At 33.2% G+C, this 22,337-nt stretch overlaps 2 protein-coding genes across 4 annotated transcripts; both read left to right on the forward strand.

Annotated features, from left to right (window-relative positions):
* The first annotated feature begins 695 nt into the window (after positions 1–695).
* Positions 696–9,803, forward strand: LOC11411419 (uncharacterized). 3 transcript variants are annotated; one of them, XM_013598314.3, is made up of 11 exons: positions 696–827; positions 899–1,172; positions 2,928–3,005; positions 3,117–3,640; positions 4,791–5,399; positions 5,555–5,709; positions 7,432–7,604; positions 7,700–7,833; positions 7,968–8,299; positions 8,382–8,485; positions 9,196–9,803. In XM_013598314.3, exons 2-11 carry the CDS (start codon positions 917–919, stop codon positions 9,264–9,266), a joined length of 2,436 nt encoding a protein of 811 aa, XP_013453768.2. In that variant the 5' UTR covers positions 696–827; positions 899–916; the 3' UTR covers positions 9,267–9,803. The 3 variants fall into 3 exon arrangements, with proteins under 3 accessions (XP_013453768.2, XP_039690276.1, XP_039690275.1); XM_039834342.1 differs by lacking the exon at positions 696–827 and adding an exon at positions 2,766–2,854 and having other exon boundaries at positions 1,066–1,172; positions 3,161–3,640; XM_039834341.1 differs by lacking the exon at positions 696–827 and having other exon boundaries at positions 1,115–1,172; positions 3,161–3,640.
* Positions 9,804–18,037: 8,234 nt separating this feature from the next.
* LOC11413965 (probable serine/threonine-protein kinase PIX7) lies at positions 18,038–22,256 on the forward strand. Its single transcript, XM_003613542.4, has 7 exons — positions 18,038–18,241; positions 18,651–19,043; positions 19,837–20,174; positions 20,268–20,403; positions 20,570–20,706; positions 20,785–20,908; positions 21,519–22,256. Exons 2-7 carry the CDS (start codon positions 18,818–18,820, stop codon positions 22,034–22,036), a joined length of 1,479 nt encoding a protein of 492 aa, XP_003613590.1. The 5' UTR covers positions 18,038–18,241; positions 18,651–18,817; the 3' UTR covers positions 22,037–22,256.
* Positions 22,257–22,337: the final 81 nt, after the last annotated feature.

The following is a 22,337-nucleotide window of genomic DNA, read 5'->3' on the forward strand; positions in this document are numbered from 1 at the left end:
TTCTGTTAGTGAAGATGACGTTTTGCAAATACCCCTCTGAAGTTTTGCACTTATGTGCAAAATGCCCCCAAACTTAAAAATTTATATTATTTTTTTCTTAAAAACAAACCATTAATAGTTAAATATTAAAACTAACTATTAATTTTGGAATTTGGGAAAACTACGTGAATATATACATAAAAATAGGCTCAAAAATGGAGAAAAATATGTATTTTTTAAAGTGACAATAATGATGATTTGTGGATTAATATTGGGGGTTGTGTAGTTTAAATGGTTTGAGCAAATTGTTGAAGGAGTTGGAGGAGTTAAAAGACTAAGATGGTGAAGGAGAAAATATAAATTTAAATCTGATTATTAATTTGTTTATAAACCTCTAAAAATAATAATTTGTCTATTAGAAATAACCATTATTATCACTTTAAAAATAGACATTTTTCCCTATTTTGATGTCTATATGTATGTAATTATGTATATATTCACGTAGTTTTCCCAAATTCCAAAATTAATAGTTAGTTTTAATATTTAACTATTAATGGTTTGTTTTTAAGAAAAAATAATATAAATTTTTAAGTTTGGGGGGCATTTTGCACATAAGTGCAAAACTTCAGGGGGTATTTGCAAAACGTCATGTGATAAATTGATTAACGTGAAATTTCAGGGGTAATTGAAGTTTTGTTAATTTCAATAGATAATTGATGAAACTTACAATTTCAGGGGGAAATCGACTATTTCCTCGGAAAAAATGCTATTGAGGAGAAGGAATACGAAAACAAGATCAAGAAGAGATCATCCTCAATGATCGAAATCAATTACATTAAATTCATCAGGTAACCTTATAATCACACTTCAATTTCAATTACTTCCAATTTCACTGAAATCGAATCCTTCAATTTTGCAGAAAAATTTCATTTTCACAATGAATTTCTTGATTCGTTCTACAACGACCGTGTATTCAGAACGATCACCGATTCCAGAGCCTCGTGTTGATACTCATCAAAGATCAGCATCCGCTGGTTCTTCTTACGAGGCTCATAAATCCGACGTTCCTTATTCTTCGAGGTACGATCCTAATGTCGAATTGAATTCGAAGAATCGTGATTTGCCGGAGATTGCTGTTGTTGATAAGCATGTTGATGTTGATGAAGATGATGGATGGATCACCATTCCATGCAGTATGTTTTTGCCTTCAGTAATCATTTTCATGTTTGTTACAATTTTGGTTGGTTGCATATTCAGCTCTGTTTGGTAAAAAATTATCGAATATGTGATAGCGGATAAGCTATTTGATTGAATTTGCAGTGTTTGGTATATTTAATTAATATTTGATTTTTTCTCAATTAAAGTTACAAGGGTAAAATTGAAATAAAAAATGATAAGCTATAAGCTACTTGAATTAGCTTATCAAAAAACGCTATAAGCTAGTAAAAATAAGGTATAAGTTCGTGAGAAAGTGATAGATACCAAAAAGGTATTTTTTAGTCAAATGAGCTAATAACATAAGCTATATGCTCATGCTTTTAGTCCTTGATGTCATATGTGACCCAATAAAATCATGCCATTTGTCCCAATAAGCTGACAGCAGGGACTAAAAGCAAATATTTTTAAATTTGTATGGAATGAAGTCAAACAAAAAACTTAGAGAGACAAAAATTAAAAAGCACTATAATTGCAGGGACTAAAATCATATTTAAACCTAGAATTTTTTTCTTGGTTCTTGAGTTTGGACGTGCGTGGCATTTCTTGCTAGGATTAATTTGTGTTTGAAAGATTTAGCTTACTGAGTAATTTAATAGTGAATAGTGATGTTATTAACCATTGATGAATAAATCAACCATTGAAAATTTGGAACTTCTATGATTTATTATGCGTGTGAGATTGAGTTATTATGCATCTGATTTGCACGTAATAATCAAAAGTTGATTTATTCATCAATTGGTCAGATTACATACTTTACTCTTTAAATTGAATTACTCTTGTCAAATTGTCCATGTTGATGGAAATGACGTTTTTTTCTTTTTGTTAATTGTGCTTTTTAATTATATTTTATATTTCAGCATTTTGAATAATGAGAAGAAATTATTGTCATGGTTGGTTGTAGAAACTGGGAGGAAATTGATGTTCTCTTGCATGTTAACTAACGACGTGATGTGGTCTTATTGTAAATGCATAATCTTTAATTGCAATGTAGTGGTTGATAAGGGTTGCAAATGCTATAAACATGATATCAGCTTCAGTGAAAACTGAAAAGCTTTATGTGTGAACCAGCAGTAGTTATGTCTAGCGAAAGAAACTAGTTCTCCATAACGTGGGGAACTTTGTTTCGAATCTTCATCAGGAGAAACACTTATGTTTAGTGTCTAACGACTCCTCTAACAGGATTGCCTGCACTGTAAAAGGCTTATGTTTGAACTTTGAAAATGTTATCTCTACTTGCTGCTGCTCATCAATGTGTCAAATATTATATGTTGCATTACTCTAATATAAGTAGAAGAAGAAAACATTTAAAATATGTTTTTCTGTGAAATTGTGCATAAAGTGAAAGAAGCACTGTGATAGGATCCCCCTCTCCTTTTCGACGAATCTTTCTAGTGCAAGTGCAAGCACTTGATAAATGGGGAATGGAATTGATAGCCAGATGGGGTATAATATATATGTTGAATTTTTCAATAGTAGCAGTTGGAGAAAGTTGGCTTGTTTCAATTGTCCTTTTCTCTTCCAGCTCTAGAGGCAACTTGTTAATTCTGATTGTTATATGCTTCATACAGGAATGAAATTATATCATGGCATGATTTTTGTTGGCATTTAGTTCAATTGTAGAATTAAGCAAATCATTTTCTTCAGAGAACTCTATTAGGTAATGCTATGGTTTTGGGCCTGGTTTCTCTGCATATATAATATAACGTGATACATATTATTCTATCTTGTAGAGGAACTTCCTGAAAACTGGGACCATGTGCCAGATATACAGTCACTGCGCTCTCTTGATCGTTCCTTTCTTTTTCCGGGTATTAGATTGTTTCATTCTTTAAATATGCTAATCTCAGTTTTGCATATGTCATTTGGTCAGCTGGCTTCTACAAAAAGTTGAGCAGACCTAATTTATACCCATAATTCAGGTGAACAAGTTCATATCTTGGCATGCTTGTCTGCATGTAAGCAGGATACACTGTTTACTGCACCATTTGAAGTTGCTGCTACGACAAGTAAGAATGGCATAGATCACAGCCACGAGAAAGAAAGTGGAAGCATTGAAAACAGACACAATTTAGTCTCTGAAGAAGGGGAACTGAGTACCAGTGGTGAAGAGCAGCCGGCAGATATTTTTTATGGCGACTCCCTTCGTCACAGGGAGGTTCACAAAAGACAAATTGCTCTGTTGTTGCAAAAATTTGAAAATTCTCACTTCTTTGTGAGGATATGCGAGTCCAACGAGCCCCTTTGGTCCAGAAGAAACTCTTTAGAAAAAAATTCCAGTTCCTCTGAAACAAATAATCAAAAGGTCTCAATAATTAAAACTAAAGAGACGGCATTCCCTTCTACTGGTGCAGTTATAGATAGAGGAAATTTTGATGCAACTACTTGTGGTGGAACGGCGAGAAATTTTGTCAAGTGTTTTGCTTTACAGAATGGAGACATAGTGGTATGTACCATAAAACTTTTGGAAACTATGCACATGAATCTAATTGCTCTGAAGTTGGTAGTGAGACAAAAAAAACTGTTTGCTACCTTAAAAATTAATTGTCAGATGGCATACCCTTTGTAGTGAATTTTGAGATAGACATGATGTCCTTTTGAGGAGGATCTCTACTTTTTTTTTTTAAGGAGAGGAGGATCTCTACTTAGAGCTTACGTTTTATTTCCATGTCCAAAGACATTATCTTCCTCTGTCTTGTATCTAGTGGGTTGCTACTAAACTTGTTACCGGATATTATTAGGTTTATGGCCTTTCTTTGGTGCCCAGCTCATAATTATTTTAAAGGGTTTGCCCGTACTGACACGCAAAGAGATTACACTGCATTGTTTCTTACATGTTTTTATAGTTTTTCTTTTGGAAGACATCTTGTGCTTATACTAGTTTTATATTTCCTCTTCTTTTAATGAAAGTTCCTTTTTTCCATAAAAAATATATTCCCATTCATACTCTCTCCTTATGTAAAAGTAGCTTTTAGTGGACCAAGACTTGGGATTTTACAATTCAATTTTCTCGTTCATCCTGTTAATGTTAGCGATACTCGTGGCAAATCTTTGAGTAAATCTATAACGTAGTGCATCTAGATGAGATTATCCAATGACTTTATTGTATGCTATGCTTTGGTTCACTATGTAACAGCCTTGTCAACATTATAATAATTTTATCTGGTGCAGTTTCGAGCATGAAATTTATTTTATGATAATTGGGCCTGCGACTGGGTAGTATATTTTTGAATATAATTACAATTTACATGATCATGAATGGCTTTTCTAGATCATATCTTTTAGACTGAGGAGTTTGTTTCATCAGACTTCTCTTTCGTATGCTATCACCTAGGTATCTTCTTTTTATTGAACTTGTGTATTTGTTAAACTTTAAATTCTTCTAGTGGTGTTTGCATTGCCTCTTTAATTCCTCTGATAACATTCATGAAATTTCCCTGGTAAATCTTAGTTGATCAGGAAATGCTTTTTATATGACTACATCTTGGCTCTTAGGTGTTTTATCCTTCAATATGCAGAACCCTCTTATTAATTATTGAGTAATGTCAATTACTGTGTTCTAATCTAATTATTTTTTTCTGCTTGCAAGGATGCAGGTTCTTTTACAAACGAATGTTGGTGTAAGTTTTCTCAAAGACCCTTGTATAGAAATTCTCCAATTTGAAAAGTGCCGGGAGAGAATGCTGTCTTCTGACAGTCAGGTGGATGAAGTTTGTACTGATCAAGATCCATATGCAGAGCTGTTAAATTGGATGCTTCCATTGGAAAATGGGAGGCCTCATCATTTAACTTCAAATTCAGGATTAGATAGCAATTCTAATAGGTCCAACTTTTCAGCACCAACTGGCTCTCAGTTATTCTCTTTTGGCAATTTCAGAAGTTACTCCATGTCATCATTACCCCAAAATACAATAACATCCAGTGCTCCTGTTAAAGCAGCTAGTTCTAAGCCAAACTTTGACCATGAGGATTGGGATCAAGTTTCATCTCAAAAAGTCTTTTGGAAAAAAACTGGGAAGGAAGAGCTTCTATCTTTTCGAGGGGTCTCATTGGAGCGAGACAGGTTTTCTGTTTGTTGTGGATTAGAAGGTGTCTATATACCTGGTAGAAGGTGGAGAAGGAAACTTGAAATAATTCAACCCGTCAAGATTCATTCTTATGCTGCTGACTTTAATTCCGAGGATCTTCTTTCTGTTCAGATAAAGGTTTGAACTATGACTTAACAGATCAAATTATCTGACTAATGCTTTTTAATTATTTTTTATACTATATGTTGTAATTATATTATGCTTCTCTTTTGTGCCTGTCTACTATTACTTGTTTCCCTGTTCCGCTTTTTAATTTTCGATTTGTTCTCCAGAATGTAGCTCCTGCCCATGCTCCAGATATTGTGATATTTATAGATGCCATAAATATTATTTTCGAGGAGTCAACAAAAAATGGAGAAGTGTCGTCATTGCCAATTTCATGCGTTGAAGCTGGAAATGATCATTCTTTACCAAATCTAGCCCTCAGGTTATTTCCTGAATAAATATACTATCAGATAACTAACAATGTTTATGATCTTTCTGAATGTAAGTAGATCATGTTATGCTACATTCCTGGTTATTCAATTGCATATGCATGTGCCGTGGGACACCCCCAAACACCAAACACAAACCCTGCAAAAGAGAGTAAAGGGTGTTTCATGATGAAAAGTAAGCTATACAACTACATGACCATATGAGTTCAATATGAACTTGAGAAAACCCAAAATATTCATGCTGCAAAATATAGGTCTTCCCAAAGAGATTTATGTGCTCATTAGCTTCCATTTTTCAAGGCTGAAAAAGTAATTTTTTATGTCAATATACAACCATTTGGTGGAATATTGTAAAATCATTTCTATCAAATTTTACTTTTAGAGATTAAAGTGATTATTCTTGAATTGAACACTTATCTAGTTCTGCTTTTTCTCGGCTTTAGTAAATTAGCTGTTTGACAGCTTTCATGGCTCAACTGATGTTTTTGTTAATTTTGATGAAAAACGTGTTGTTTTTTTGGGAGTTTTGAGAAGAGAACTTGAATAATTATTGAACATAGGGGAAGAAAAGAAAGGGGATTTTGGATGTTAAAAGTCAAATAAGGAAAGAGGGGTGGATTTGGGCAGTAAGGTTTTTTTTCTTCTTTTCTTTAAAGCTAATAAACTAGTCCATCTATTTATTTTGGATGCTAAACTCTGTTTTATTTATTTTGCACCATTTATTGTCCATTTATGGGAGAGATAGAGGCAAGTGATAGTTTAGTGGAACAGTGGATCCCACAAGTGAATCTCACTAAGCTATCACTTGTGTCTATCTCTCTCATAAATGGACAATAAATGGAGCAAAGTAAATGGATCAAAGCCAAACTCCTCCTAGATGCTCTATTCTTCTTCAACTCACCTTAAGAGGTTGACCGAACTATCTGTTCCAATCTCTCTCGTTTTGTTTTAAGTGTGGCAGGATTTAGGGTTATGAGGAGTGCTAGGAACACTCTCTTTCCAGCACTCAACCTCTTATTGGGTAAAATTAATGCGGGTCCCACTCTTTGGACGTGGGTCCCACATAAAATGGGTGAACCCACATTGATTTTACCCAATAAGAGAGTGAGTGTTAGAGAAAGTGTTAGAAAGATAGTGCTCCTAGCACTTCTCTTGATGGAAAAAGTAATGAACTTTGAAGATATAGATAAATTGTGGTTTGAAGAGATTGAGTTAATCTGCTAAAAGATTTGAGGATATGAGATAATATTACTGCGGATATTTATAGGTTTAAAGGTAAAAGTTGTGAAAAACTTATAAGTGAGGCCTATTTCTTTTGATTTGAAAGTGCATGGTTGCTTTTGATGATGCTGACATCTACTCTCATTGGCTGGTGGTTTATAAAAGTATACTACTCTATATTGTAGTTGTAATGATACCTCAAAATTGCTTTACTTGCTATTCCTACTCTACCATATCAGCATTAAAGTGGATGTGTTAGTTGGATTAATGCAATCAAGATTCAATGGAATAGGCCAACCATACTGTCATGATGTTTTCGAAGATTATTATCAGCTCATATAAAGTGAAGGCAATGTTAGTTAATTTTGTATTGAAATCAATCTGATTAGATGTTAGGAAAATAAGGGGAGAAGTAAATATGCTAGTAAAGTATAATTTCGTTTATGTTATTAGCTCTAATCTTCTATATCTTAATTAGATATCTCTTCTTACAGGCGAGGCGAAGAACATTCTTTTATTCTTAAAGCAGAAACTTCTAAGTTGAAGAGTCTCAAGGCTCAGTATGATAGAAGTTCCCGTTTGTCAAAGCTACCATATGGAAATAAAATATCAAAATTAAGTCATGATCAGTATGCAATTATGGTGTCATGTCGATGCAATTATACATGTAAGCTTTTCGTCTCCTTGGTTTGTTGTTGTGCTATCTAGTGAACATTATGGTGTTAATTAGTTGTTTTCCTGTGATTTTTTCAATTAATCTAGCTTCAAGGTTGTTCTTTAAACAACCAACTAGCTGGCGACCACGAAGCTCGAGGGATATCATGATCTCTATTGCATCTCAGATGTCAGGAAAATCTCGTGGAGATTATGATAAAACTTACCAACTTCCCGTGCAGGTTAATATATGTTTAACTCTTGTTTGTTGAGCTCATTTATTTTGGTTTGATTATGGCCCAACTGAAGTTGCAATTACTTTTATACTTTACCAGCAATCATTATTAGTTTAACTTCATTGATTCAATTTGATCAGATCTTAACTCTTCAAGCTTCAAATTTGACATCTGAAGATCTAACTTTGACAGTGCTAGCTCCAGCTTCATTTACTTCCCCTTCAGTGGTTTCCCTGAATTCACCGAGAACTCCAAAGAGTCCTTTTATTGGTTTCGCCGAGTTTTTAGCGAGAGTAAATGGTGAAAGAAGGATTGGTTCCAAATGGAAAAAGGGCTTCAATTCTATTATTAAAAAAAAGGTGGAACAAAGTTACGATGGCAAAGCTCAGGAAGTTTCTTTGAGTGATGATGTCATTCCCAGTTCCGGTATCAGTTGTACACATCTATGGTTGCAAAGCAGAGTTCCACTTGGGTAATATATAAAATCCAATTTTTATTTTTGTGAACTGTTTAACTGATCTGATTAATTTAAAACCATTTGGTTCTCAAATCAGATGTATTCCGTCTAAATCCGTAGTCACTGTCAAGCTTGAACTACTTCCATTGACTGATGGCATAATTACATTGGACTCTCTGCAAATCGATGTCAAGGAAAAGGGTAATGATCGCTGTTCGTTTTTGCCAAGTTTTTCTTCTTAACTGCATGTTTGAGCATCTTGCCAAATAAATAGACGATCTTTTGCCTAAAGATCTGTTACTTCAACAATTGCATAGTTATTTTGAAGTATCACTCTGTCGGCCGAACAATAAAGTGTACTGAAGTATAGGACTATTTTTTTAATCATTTCTCCCATTTATTGTACTCTTAAAATTAAATTGTTTCTTCAACTAAAAATAGGTTCTCAATTTAACATTAAAAAAATTCACGATTTTAGATTCTTATTGTTTTACTAAAGTTTAACCAACACAGTCAAAATCCTTAAAAAAAAAATCTAGTTAAATATTTTGTCAAATGATTTATAACAAACAGACTTTTAAGTCAATTCATTTATAAGGTCTTCTGTTTGCTTTCCCTAGTTCTGAGGCCACTCCAACAAGTGCCAATTTAGGTGATAGCGCTGCCTGGATCTGGTCTTTTGTTTCCACTCTCATCGCTTTAGATATATACAAATGACGAGCATAGGTTCCTTCCAGCATGTGTTATGTGTACCGCCAATAAATGAGAAGCATATAATTGAGAACATTATGTTGTGCATTCTGTTTCATTTGTCATCATTGGAAAGAGTTTTTCTTTTCTGTAAATGGTCAACTGCAAATTTTGATGCAAATTAGCTTGGGTCCTCACATATTTATATCCTGGTGTAACAGGTGTTGCTTATATCCCTGAATCCTCCCTGAAGATAAATTCAACTTCCGGCATGTGCAAGGGGATTATGTAGAACGGACTATTAGCTGTTCGCATTTCCTTCTGCATTTTCTCTGGTGCACTATAAACAAAAATTAATGCCTTGGTTCAACATTTCAGAATTGTTTATGGAACCTACTCTAGGTGGATTTCCTTGGAAAAAAAAATGAGGATTTGTTTTCCTGAACTTTGAAAGTGCTCTTGCAACTTAATGTCATTGGGAAACCGTAAGTCACTTGGTATGGAATTGTGATGAAGTTGGCATTTCGAATTTGTGTTGACCATGATATCACACTAGCTTAAGTAGTGACTTCTTACTACCCACCCACCTTTTTTAAGGGGAATAATGTTTTATTTGTATGTGAATTATTTTGACTCTTCTAACTGGAAAAAGTGAGTGCCTCTTGATGCATTACACTGGACAGCTGCAACTGAGTGCTTGCCGACTGACCAAGTTTTTCACATTTTATGATTTATGTTTGGTGAGAAATGAAAAAAGAGAGAAAGATGGTTAAATACTTCAAATTTGAATGAATAGAAAAAGTAACATCTCCTAGAGAAAATGTTGGATTACTCATCCGTACCTTTTGTACAAAATCTATAATTGTAAGGGAATTTTTTTTCTTCTTTTTTTAAATATTTTCTTTTACACATTATCACTCTTATATCACTAATATGTATTATTTGTTCCACACCAAATACAATACCCTTCTCATACTAGTAAACATGTTTAAAATGAAAAGAATTACAAAAGATTATGCAATCTTGTAAAAAAATAAATAAACATTAAAGATTATGCAAACTTTTTATGATGTAATGTTTTTATTCATTTATAAATGAATATTGTACAACTCCATAATTTAGACTACCAAAAATTTTCTTTCCCTTTCCTTCACGCCTGTCCATCTAAAGATATCCTGATTCCTGTGTACTGTGATTTCCAATATTTACCTTTAAGCAAATATACTCTGTCAAAAGAAGAAGAAAAATCTCTAAAGCAGATACCGAACTAAAGTGGAATTCAACGATAGGTTAAAATGACCAATGGAATTTATGATGATGATATTTTTAAGCTTGGTTCCCAATTTCCAAGACTCAGCCGTTGGAAGTTGCCAGTACAAGATTCCAAAGCTGAAATTTTAGTACTACATTCTTGTATTTAGGTGCAAATATGTACTACAAGTGAGTAGTTACTATTCTCTAATACTCCATTTGTCTCATAGGCTCAATGGAATGAGTAATAGAGCTGAATGGGAAAGCAACATACACGTCTTGCCTTGTTTCGGGTGAAGCATGCTGCATGCATGCTATTCGGTTGACAAATTTGTTGCCAAATTATTTGAAAATAATGGGCCATGCCCATGCTAAGGAATCTAAAAAGAAAGTTGAATTTCTGCTTTTTATCCAAACTGTTTTGCCCATTCTCAAAGTAAATGTCCAAAATGCTCATGTTAACTCACGTTACTGTTAACTTTACGTGAGTTAACACAGGCTGGTGTAAATCTCAACGTGAGTTAACTCACCGTTAAACAAAGGTAGAAAAACAAAGGTAAAGTTCACCATTCTCGTTCACTCTTAGCCATACACTTGCGTTTTTTTGTTGCCAACAATCACTTTTTCATAAACTTATGTGTTATGTTACTATTCAATTAACACACGCAAGCTTCGATTACTTTTGTAAGTGTTGAATGCAAGTTAGTAACACATGCAAGCTTCGATTACTTTTTGCTTGTAATTCATGTTTCTGTGTTATGTTACAATTCAACCCCCATTCAAATCGCAAGCTTCAATTCCTATAAACTTATGTTATTCAACCTTGGCTTCAAAATTGAATCCCTTGGAATTACAAAAACGAGACGGAATAAAAAGGAGAGAACATTAAAAGGATAATGGAAGAAAACCTTGGCTTCATAAAGTCAAGAAGTGGGTGGTAAGCGAAGTAGGAATGAGAGACAGGGAAGAAGAGAACCAAACTCTTGTTGTTTTTCAATGTGACATCACTCACGCTACGTGACTTAAATTACGCAAATTTAACATTAGCGTGACTTAACTCACGCAGCACGAGTTAACATGCGTAAGGGGTATTTTGGATATTTACTTTAGGAATGTGCAAAACAGTTTGGGTAAAGAGCAATTCAAGAAAGTTCACCTTTTAGAAGTTGACATCACAATTTTCATTGAAATACCGTTAAGTTTAAAAAATGTTAACGAATACTTAGTTTTTTAACATCTGTCTTTAGGTTTTGAAAAGAGAACTTATAAACATTCATTAGCATTTTCTAAAAATAATTAAGTAGAGCAACTTGAGGTTGAATAAAATCAAAGGGAGAGTGTGAGCAAAACTAAACTAAGGACATATTGATATTTTTTTTTTTTAAGAGGAAATTGATTATTATTTTTGAATAAATGACATATCAAAATTGTAATAGTACTGAATTAATGTGACAACCTGAATCATATTCGATACTAAAATCAAATTCATTGATATGTGACATTAGTGGTAGGTAATTGTGATCGCGTCTCTTAATTATGTGGCCATGAGTTCCATAAGCTTACTATTTCGATCAACAAGAATGTTCCTCGTGATCTAGGTGACTTAATAGATCATTTACTATGTGTGACCTAGATCATTTGTATAGTGAAATGCTTGATTAGGCCTTCCCTTCATGGTGAAACATTTGCAAGAGTTACGTGATTTAAACTAAGGGTTAAATGAGTGAAAATCTCAAATTCAAATTCGAAAGAAGAAAAATTACAGATCTGTGAACTAAATTACTTTAAAGCACAGATTCAAACAGGGATACCGAACACAACATAGACGTAGACATGTTGATAAAGGGAAACCCGGTGCACTAAAGCTCCCGCATACGCATGGTCCGGGAAGTGGTCACACCATTTGGTGTATTGTACGCAGCCTTACCCTGTTTTTTACACAAGAGGCTGTTACGCAGACACGTCGATACCCATAATAATTTAAAAAAATGACATAGTTCAATGTAATCGTGATCGCGTCTCTTAATTATATGGTCATGAGTTCCATAAGCTTGCTATTTCTACTAACAAGAATGTTCCTCGTGATCTAGGTGACTTAATAGATCATTTACGATGTGTGACCTAGATCATTTGTATAGTGAAATGCTTGATTAGGCTTTCCCTTCATGGTGAAACATTTGCAAGAGTTACATGATTTAAACTAAGGGTTAAAAGAGTGAAAATCCCAAATTCAAATTCGAAAGGAGAAAAATTAAGGATCTATGAACTAAATTACTTTAGAGCACATATTCAGACATGGATACCGAACACGACATAGATGCAGACACGTCAATACCCATAATAATTTGAAAAAATGACATAATTTAATGTAATCATATGTATCTGTATCAAATACGATACGACCAGAACACACCTAATCTAAAGAGTATATGTGCTTCATAGTTCAATTACTTGCATGATTTTTAAAATTTAACATGATGATCCATGGACTCACCTCATGACCAAACAAATTAGTGTATGCTCAAATCTTTCTATTGGGGTTCTAGAAATAGTAGTATCCCATAGAATCAAACATGCAAAACAAGGTTGGAAGATCATCGCATATCAAAATTCATAGTTTCTTTCTTCATAAGATAAGCTATCATGCGGGCTCCACTTGAATAGAGAATTACATATAATACCTTTATATGGCATTTTTCTTCTTATGGTAAGTATACTATGAAGTCAGCTTATATCCTTTGTATAGACAAGACCATACTCACTCAAACCAATCATTGATCGAAGGAAAATGGAGTCTTATCTAACATCTAAAAGTTCAAGAAAGAGGATAAAGTCCTTCTATTGATGAAATATACTTGTGAACGTCTCTAATCACAGTTAAATTACCAAGCATAGTTGTCTATTATTCAAGCCAACCTTGAGAATAGTTCCTAAAACATACTTCCAATCACCAATTACATTTTATTTTGAATTACACTGTCACTTTGTCATATATTATTTTCTGACTAATATCTTCGGTCCTTTCACTTTTTTACAAAATGTAAGGAAATATCACTCTCAAAAGTAAGTTAGTTTAATCATATTTACACTAATTAAGAATATTCATATATTCCTTGAGTTACTTGTAAAACAAGTCAACAAAGTGCCAGTAAAACAATATAAAAATACATAAATTTGGCACTTATTAGTGTTATAATCCAAAGTAGAGAAGACTTTAATTAGGACTCAGAGAACCTCTATAAAGGAAATTACATTTACCTCATTTCAAAATCAATGATGGAGCTTGAACCTGAAACCTCTAGGTTCAAGATATGTTATTTTACCACTAGACCAAACTTTTAGAGTTAATATTAAGGTTCTACATATATTACGGATCAATATATTTTATAGTTGTCGTAAATTTGTTCTACATTAATATTTAATGAAAATTTACTGCACCTTGAAATATATTTATGGTCTCTACAAAATTTTGTAGGGACTAACAACTCCTTGAAAATATAAGACATTGTCAACATTACTAAACATTTATAGGTACTAAAACAATAATATTCAAGACCTCGTTGATCAATACAGGTGACGCCCCTTGAAATTTAGAAGAGGTAACGAACCTAATCTCTCTCATGTTTCTTTTGTTGATGATCTAGTTGTCGTTATTGAAGCTTCTATAGACTAAGATGATATGATGCAAGAAGTTGTTAGATAACTTTTGCCTCCACTCGGGACCAAACGTTAGTGAGCATAAATCAAAAGTCTTGGGTATGCTAGGTCCTCTTGTCCCTCCTAATGAAATAAACTATATTGTTGCATTTTATGGAAATAATGTGGGAATGTGATGGTATTGGGAGATAATTTTGAGACATATTTCTACATATATGAGAGAAGCTTTTGATCTTGTCCAATCTCCCTCTCATGGTGGCCAGATGTGCCCCATTTGAATCTAGCTTCCAATGGATAGTTCTCCATAAAAAGTGCATATGAGATGCTGAGTACTATAAATAATAGTGAGGACAATCTGGATCTTCTATTTGACAAAGGTTGGAAGTGGAAGGGACCAACTAGAATTAGAGCCACTTTGTGGAAAATTGCTCATGAATGAGAGACTTCTCACAAATTGTGAGAAGTCTTACATGAGCAATTTTAATATTTAGTGTGGTAGATGTATGGAAGCTCTATAATCAATTTTGCATATTCTGAGTGATTTTGAAGATGCGAATGAGCTTTGGTCCAGGGTCATAAAAGAAGAACACTGGAGTAGTTAAGTTCTTATGTCTTGGTCTTTTTGCTTGGATTCAATGGAACTTGACGAGTAAGGATATTGATAATCTACTTTGGAATTGGTATATCTTATTCGGACTTATGGCGTGCTCTTTGGAAGGATAAAAATATGCTCATACTTTCTCTTTGATTAGATATGGGAGGGAAGCTCTTGAATTTGGTAAACAATCATGTTGATAACATTGTGGCGGAATTTTAAAAATCTAATACATCTAGAGGAATCAACAATGCACATCAGAAGCATAGTTGAGTTCATCTTCCTCTTGGGCGCCTCAAACTCAATGTCGATGTATCTTATTTTTTCAGCAATATTTTTTTCAGCAATGGTAGCTCAACTTGTGGAGGGTTGAGTTGTGATAATTACTGTAAATTTGTGTAATGTTTTATGCACAAAAATACTTATTCAAAAAACTGCGGACAATTCTTTCCTGCATACAACTTGTTCGATCTCAGCATATGCAACGTGTTAACTGAATTTGATTTCAGCGAATATGATTCATTGTGGCTATACTACTATGAGTTTTTCTATCATGTACAAATTTGCACATTTTAGCAAATTTTAAGAAGTTTAAAATAGAAATTTTGTATTTGAACTTGTAAATTTAATATTAAATATAAATTTTTTGAATAAATATTTGTTGTTTTCCAAGAATTTTTTTACTACTATAGTTGTTTTAACATGTGCAATGTTGCACATGTTAGACAAACCCTACTAATATAACTTATCTGCAACTTGTACTTGCAGACATCCTTTACAGTCTCTGATACTCCCTTCCTCCCACAATAACCAAGTCTTTTTGTTCATTTCATGCATATTAAGAAAAAATTTATGAGTGAAAGAGAGAGAAAAAACAGTTTTGAGTGTTCTTGTTAAGCATTTGTGCATTCACTATTATCATAAATGTAAAGTAAAATATATTGAATTAGGGGTGGTGAAAGTAGTATTAATTAGAGTTATAATTAAAAAAATATATAATTAATATTACATTGAAAAGTGAAATGAGTCAATTATTTTAAGTTTTTTTTTTTGTTGCAAATGTTCAATTATTTTGTGACCGACGAAATATAATAATATGAACCTTAATTTACATCATATTGGTTGTGATACAAATGCGCAAACCTTCTAGTACATCGAGCTCATTCTACTTCGTTCAACTTAGGTTTGATGATTTTTTTTCTTCTTTATTACACGTCCTTCTTTGTAATGATTTCCATATGATGTTAATGATAGAAAACTAAAACTTTATCACTAATAACAAAATTATAAGAAACCAGGTTCTAAGCTAAAAGAGAAGAAGATAAAATAAAAAAATTTCATTCATTTTTCTTCTTTCTTTTTAATGGGATAATACAATGCTTATAAAGGTTGATGCATATACATGATAAGATAAATACATCAACCACACAATAATAATACCACCAAACAAACTAATTAATAGAATATGCTTAAAAGATTTCCTTCTAGAATAAACTAGATGATTCATTATTCTAGCTTCCATGATCATATCGGTGAATTCCTCTAATTTGAGTAGTTAATGAAATTCCATTATTAGAAAAAAAAACTTGTGATGATTTTTTTCTTGCTATAGCATAATACTTTTTTAAAATAAAAATTATTAAAAATAGGAGAAAAACAATTACACACAGTTTCTTTTATGAAAAATTCCTGCAAGGGTAGTATTATAATTGTTTTTTTTTGGAATATGGGGTGGTATATTGATTTTTTATATTAGATATTTTTTTTAGGGATTCTTATAAGATATTTGTTGACTCATTTCATATTGAAACTTTTTTACTCAACTTTGTGGTAGAAAAGACATGATAATTTAAAGTATTTTATTAAGGAGAAATATGTAAGAAAAATGATAAATAATATGAGAGGTTTTTTTTTTCTGTGGTGGTCGGGTTCGGATCTCAAACCTTACATATATTAACTATGTCTTGTCTATACCAACTGAATTAAGCTCACAAGAAGACAAGTAATATGAGAGGTTTAAATATACTAACTTTAAAGCGAGAAAGTCACAAAGATTTTGTGTTAATCTCTTTTCTTTGTTGCTCTTCTATCTCTTGCCATTTTATTTATTATTTCTTTTTCGACTTTTTATTTTTTATAGAATACATTAAAATCATGGTAATTTTCTCCCACAAAATCATTAAGTGTGTGTCTCGTATCACATGGGTATATCAGAATCACTATGATTAGGGATGGAATAGGCTAAGTCGAGCTAGGCCTAAGCCCGACCTGCCATATTTTTTTAAAGCCTAAGTCTGGCTTGCGGCCTGTCATATGCCTACTTTTTATGCATGAGTCTGGCCTTCTGAAAGCCTGATACGGCCTGCGAGCCTGTTTAAAAGTCTATATCTTATGAACATCTTTAAATAAGCAATGTAATCTAAGTTTAAATGGACCAGCGAACTAATAGTTCAATTAGATTAAACTCTCTTTTGATAATCAACACAAGGTTTTAGAGAATTTGACTATATATTGTATCATATTTCTATTCTAGTTTATAATAATACATTTATATATGCAAAAAATTAATGTAAATTAATAAAGCTTAAATAATTGAAAAAGTTTACAAATTTATATTTTAATTCAAAGTACAAAATATAATATAATAATAAATAATATTATTCATATTACTTAAATAGATTGGCCTAATAGATTTAAGAGGCTTTTTGAGAGGCCTGTGGCCTGACGTTTTAAGCTAAACATACTTAAAAAAAAGCCTAGGCCTTCTCTATTTAAGGAAAAAGCCTGGTCTGTCGTAGGCGAGGCTGTAGGCCAGCCTAACCTATTCTCATCCCTAACTGTGATCTACTGCGATTTTTTGTAGAAACTACAGAACATAGTTTTTGAAAAATACGGTGGATCATCGTAATACTTGTCGTGATACTAAACATATTTTAAATCTAAATCCATAGAAAATAAAAGTACTCTCTCTGACACAAAATAATATTCCCTCCATTTTAAAATTAGTGTCACTTTAGCCAAAAAAATTATTTCAAAATGAACGTCGCTTTGCATTTTCAATACAACTTTAATTTTTTTCTTCCAACTTTACCCTCTCCAACTTTTCTATCACACAATTTTCAATGCAACTTTAAGTTTTGTTATAAAGTAAGGGCAGTTTAGTAAATGTGTTACGTCTAATAATTATTTCATTTCATTCCTTGATCTGTGCGCAATTGGCTAAAACGACACTCATGTTAAAATGGAGGGAATAATAGTTAAAAATTGTGCACGATTTTTAAGAAACCGTAAAATTGCGTTGATTTCAATGATAAAATTAGTCATTTACTACAATACATTTTATTAATAAATAAAATTATGATGGATTAAAAAAAAAATTATGATAATTGAAAAAATAATAAATGTTGCATATTCTAAAGTAATAATTGATAAAAATGTTAAAAGAGAGAATTATAACAAATGAGTAAATGACACAAAATCACCGCCAGTTTTTCGTTTTAAAGTTAAAAAAAATTTGGATCGCATACATCGGGTTTACATTTGATTGAATTGATTAATTTCCCAATGTTTTGTTTTGTTTTGTTTAACAGTACTGTAGTGTTTGTGTTTGTGTCACATACGAGGAGGACCCATCTCCGATAATTTCACTTTTCTAGACCGAAGATTTCTGAATTCAGTTCAGTTTCTGTTGTGTTGTGTTGTGTTGTCTCTCTTTCTCTGCTTCTACTCTCCACTTCCCCAACCAACCTTTTTCATCCTTCAAGGTTTTCCATTTCCCCTTATTTCTCTTTTTAGTATTTCAATTTATTCATTCTGATCTATTTCCTTTTCTTTTTCACTTTTCATTTCTGGGTTTTCTTAGTTACCATGTTCTAAGCTGATTTTCTGTGTAAAGTTTTGATTTTTAGCTTTTATTTTCGAATTTTTCATCTGGGGTTGTGATTTTGAGGTTGTAGGAAGATATGGCATTGAAGGGTTGTGTTGTAGTAATGTTTGGAATTCTGGGTAGTTTTGAATTTTCATGATATTTAAGTTTTGATTTTTAGCTTTTATGTTGGAACTTTTCATCTGGGTTGTGATTTTGAGGTAGTGCGAGGGTATGTCATTGAAGGGTTGTTGTAATGTTTTGAATTTTGATGATATTAATGTGTTTTTTCCTTTTTTAATTTATAGACGTACGCAGAAACTCACACACGGACGCTGAAACTCACACACACAACTGCAAGATCCTGGGTTCAAACGCGATGAAGGTGTTCAGACTAACAATCTCAGCTTTGTCAGTTGAGCTAGACCTTATGCACTTACATTTAGGTTTTGGTTCTCTATAGAGTTTGTTAGAGATGGGGTTGTTGGGTTCTGATAATGTTAAAATGGTGGAGTCTTGGGATATGTCTAAATCAAAGGGGAGTAAGAAGATGAAGAAGGATAAAGAGAATGAGGATGTGATTGATGCGGGAAAAACAAAAACTGGGTGTTGGGTTGGGTTGAGATTCATTGGTAGCTGCATTTCTTCAAGATCCAAAGTTGATAGCTCAGTCAGTGGCAGTGGCACAAGTACACATTATGGTAATTACTGTTTCCTCGGAAATGTGTTATTGTTGATTGATTGTTCTTGTGATGTGTTTGGACTTTGGAGATTCTATGTTTGCAAAATGTGTTTGTGATATGACTTTGTTTATCTATAAATAGTACTCAGGTTGGTATGCTTTTTCCGTTGCTTTAGCGTTTGGTTTGCTTTTGAAATTTCTTTGAGCACTTTTTTCTGCAATCTACTTGAAAGTCACCATGCTAATTAATGTAAAATGATGCTCAAATGATATTTCAAAAACAAGGGTTTTTGATTGTGTGTGATGTGGTCGCCGTACCAGACCATACTTACCTAACGGCCGAACTCTAGATTACCAGGCCCCCTTCCCCTAAGAACCGGAGGGTTAACAAAAAAAAAGTTGAAATACTTGAGTTTCTCATAATCCTGCTTATTCCGAAAGCAGAATTGAAGAGGGTTTCTGTGTTAATCCTTGAGAATATTCTGAATATGTAGGCTTTGTTGTGAAATATGTTTCTTTAATATGTAGGCTGCCTTTCAAGTTAACAGAATGACACGGTGCATTTTGGATTGGTTAAGAAATACATAATTGTCAAATAAAAGTAGATATTAGAAAAGAAATTAATCCCAGGTTATTATTTGCAAATAACTTAATTTCAAGCATAAGCTAAAAGGGTGAAATAATTGAGTTATGAAATTACTCTTGTGGTGGTGTCTATTTTCACATATATTCTTTGCCTATACCGCAAGATGTTATTTTAAATTTTATTGCTTGTTCTAATACTTTTTGCGTATCCTTTGGCTTCTTATTAGCTGAAAGTAAATCAACTAATGATACAAGTAGAGGCCAACGAACTGCTCCAGTAATCTCTTCTACAACCACTAGTAACGCAGAAAGCAATTCCTCAACTACTAAACTTGAAGAGGAGCTTAAAATTGCTTCCAGGCTGCGAAAATTCTCTTTCAATGAACTTAAGTTGGCAACAAGAAATTTCCGGCCTGAGAGTTTTCTTGGCGAAGGTGGGTTTGGTTGTGTTTTCAAAGGTTGGATTGAAGAAAATGGAACTGCTCCAGTGAAACCTGGCACAGGGCTTACAGTTGCTGTAAAAACCCTTAACCACGATGGGCTTCAGGGTCATAAAGAATGGCTGGTTCGTATAGTTATTAACAATCCTTTTTCTTGTCTCATGTTATCACTTAATTCTATATTTCTAACTATCGTTCTTGTTTGGAACATGTTACAGGCAGAGGTGAATTTTCTTGGAGATCTAGTTCATCAAAACCTTGTTAAACTCATAGGTTACTGCATTGAAGATGATCAAAGGCTGCTAGTGTATGAGTTCATGCCTCGGGGAAGCCTGGAAAATCACTTATTTAGGAGTACGTTCCCATTTTCTGACTAATTATTATCTCATTTTCCTTTTCAATAATAATAAAAATACCTTGAAATTTAATAGCATAAATTATCAAATATTGGCTATATTAAAGTTGGACTGTATCTTTGTTTGATGTTCTCATGTAGAAATTGATATTATATCATATGCAGGATCCATGCCTCTTCCATGGTCCATTAGGATGAAAATTGCACTAGGAGCTGCTAAGGGTCTTGCTTTTCTTCACGAAGAAGCTGAACGACCAGTAATATATAGGGATTTTAAAACTTCGAACATTCTATTAGATGCAGTAAGTACCAAAAATTACAACAAGATTACATTTTTGTTCTTTCCATTTTGTCAATCTAATTATATTGTTCTGAATCAGGACTACAATGCTAAGCTCTCAGACTTTGGTCTTGCCAAAGATGGTCCAGAAGGTGATAAAACCCATGTGTCTACTCGAGTGATGGGAACATATGGTTACGCAGCACCAGAATATGTCATGACAGGTTAGATTATCTTGATATGGAAAATCCAAATTTTCAAGTTATCATTGTGGTCACATGCTTACACTTTGTATGTATTTCTCGTGATTCCTTGCGGGACTGTTTTAGCATGTAGTACATATTTTGCAATTGACCTTCTTTAGGTGTGGTGTTAATTCTTCTTATATGCCATATTTCTGATTATTGCTTATGTATAAGCTATTTCCATAACAAAAGATAAACTTAAGTCAAACTGTTTTTATAGAAGCTATAAGCTGTTTTCATAAGCTATGCTAGAGAGTTTATGGAAATAATCTGAAAACAACTTATAGACATAGTATAAGCTGTTTTCATAATCTCTTCCAAAGAGACTCAAATAAGTCAATCCAAACAGACTATAACTTAAATGTTAATATAAATGGGATGTCTATAATTTCTTTTCTATGATGATCAATTATGTTTGATGAGTTTGATAATTTTAGCTGTTGCATTCTCAAACTGCTTATAACTTTTACATAGGTCATGGTTCTATTACACGCTGTTGATAATTTTCAATGTCACTTGTTCTATTTAAATGTAATCTAACATCTGTATTACATAATTGTATGTTTTCAAACTTGTGTGGCACTGGCAGGTCATCTTACGTCAAAAAGTGACGTGTACAGTTTTGGAGTCGTACTACTTGAGATGATATCCGGCAGAAGATCTATGGACAAACACCGACCCAACGGCGAACATAACCTTGTCGAATGGGCTCGACCACATCTAGGAGAGAGAAGAAGGTTCTACCGGTTGATAGACCCTCGTCTTGAAGGTCACTTTTCCGTAAAAGGAGCTCAGAAAGCCGCTCAGCTAGCTCATCACTGCCTAAGCAGAGATCCAAAAGCCAGACCCCTAATGAGTGAAGTTGTCGAAGCTCTAATGCCTCTACCAAACCTAAAGGACATGGCAAGCTCGTCGTACTATTTCCAATCAATGCAAGCCGAGCGGTTTGGAGCGAGTCCAAATTCTAGAAGTGTGCATGCACAAGGAGCGTCGCTTGCTCGCAACGGACAGCAGAGAAGGAGCCTTTCGATACCGAACGGTGCACATGTATCCCCATATCACCATAAGTATCCTCAACAATCACCTAAACCTAATGTCAAAGCATAGAGCTGGTGAAAATTTTCCAAATTTTCCATCTCTTTATGTTTCATCTGGTTGTTTGAAAATATTTAAACATTATTTTACTTTATTTTTTTGCCCATGGAAATGTTATCTCTTGATTTCTTTAGGCTTTGCTTGTGTATAATGTTAAACACTGTGGCTCCTTTAATTAATCACAAGCTTTTGTTTATAGAAAAATGAGAAAGGAACTTTATTATTGTATTAATTTATGTTGGTTGTGAGTTCCTTTTAAGATCTAGGAAATGATTGGTTGCTTTGTTTAACCATAAAGATTTTTTAGTCATAT

Source organism: Medicago truncatula, chromosome 5 (genome assembly GCF_003473485.1).
Source record: "Medicago truncatula cultivar Jemalong A17 chromosome 5, MtrunA17r5.0-ANR, whole genome shotgun sequence".
NCBI classification, from domain to species: Eukaryota; Viridiplantae; Streptophyta; class Magnoliopsida; order Fabales; family Fabaceae; genus Medicago; species Medicago truncatula.

Excerpts from the sequence above, each read along its gene's own strand:
- LOC11411419 (XM_013598314.3), top strand. The coding sequence starts at position 917 with ATGAATTTCTTGATTCGTTCTACAACGACCGTGTATTCAGAACGATCA. Across the intron at positions 5,400-5,554 it reads TTCTTTCTGTTCAGATAAAG|AATGTAGCTCCTGCCCATGC; the intron begins GTTTGAACTATG and ends TTTGTTCTCCAG. Across the intron at positions 7,605-7,699 it reads ATGTCGATGCAATTATACAT|CTTCAAGGTTGTTCTTTAAA; the intron begins GTAAGCTTTTCG and ends CAATTAATCTAG.
- LOC11413965 (XM_003613542.4), top strand. The coding sequence starts at position 18,818 with ATGGGGTTGTTGGGTTCTGATAATGTTAAAATGGTGGAGTCTTGGGAT. Across the intron at positions 20,175-20,267 it reads AGGGTCATAAAGAATGGCTG|GCAGAGGTGAATTTTCTTGG; the intron begins GTTCGTATAGTT and ends AACATGTTACAG. Across the intron at positions 20,909-21,518 it reads ACCAGAATATGTCATGACAG|GTCATCTTACGTCAAAAAGT; the intron begins GTTAGATTATCT and ends TGGCACTGGCAG.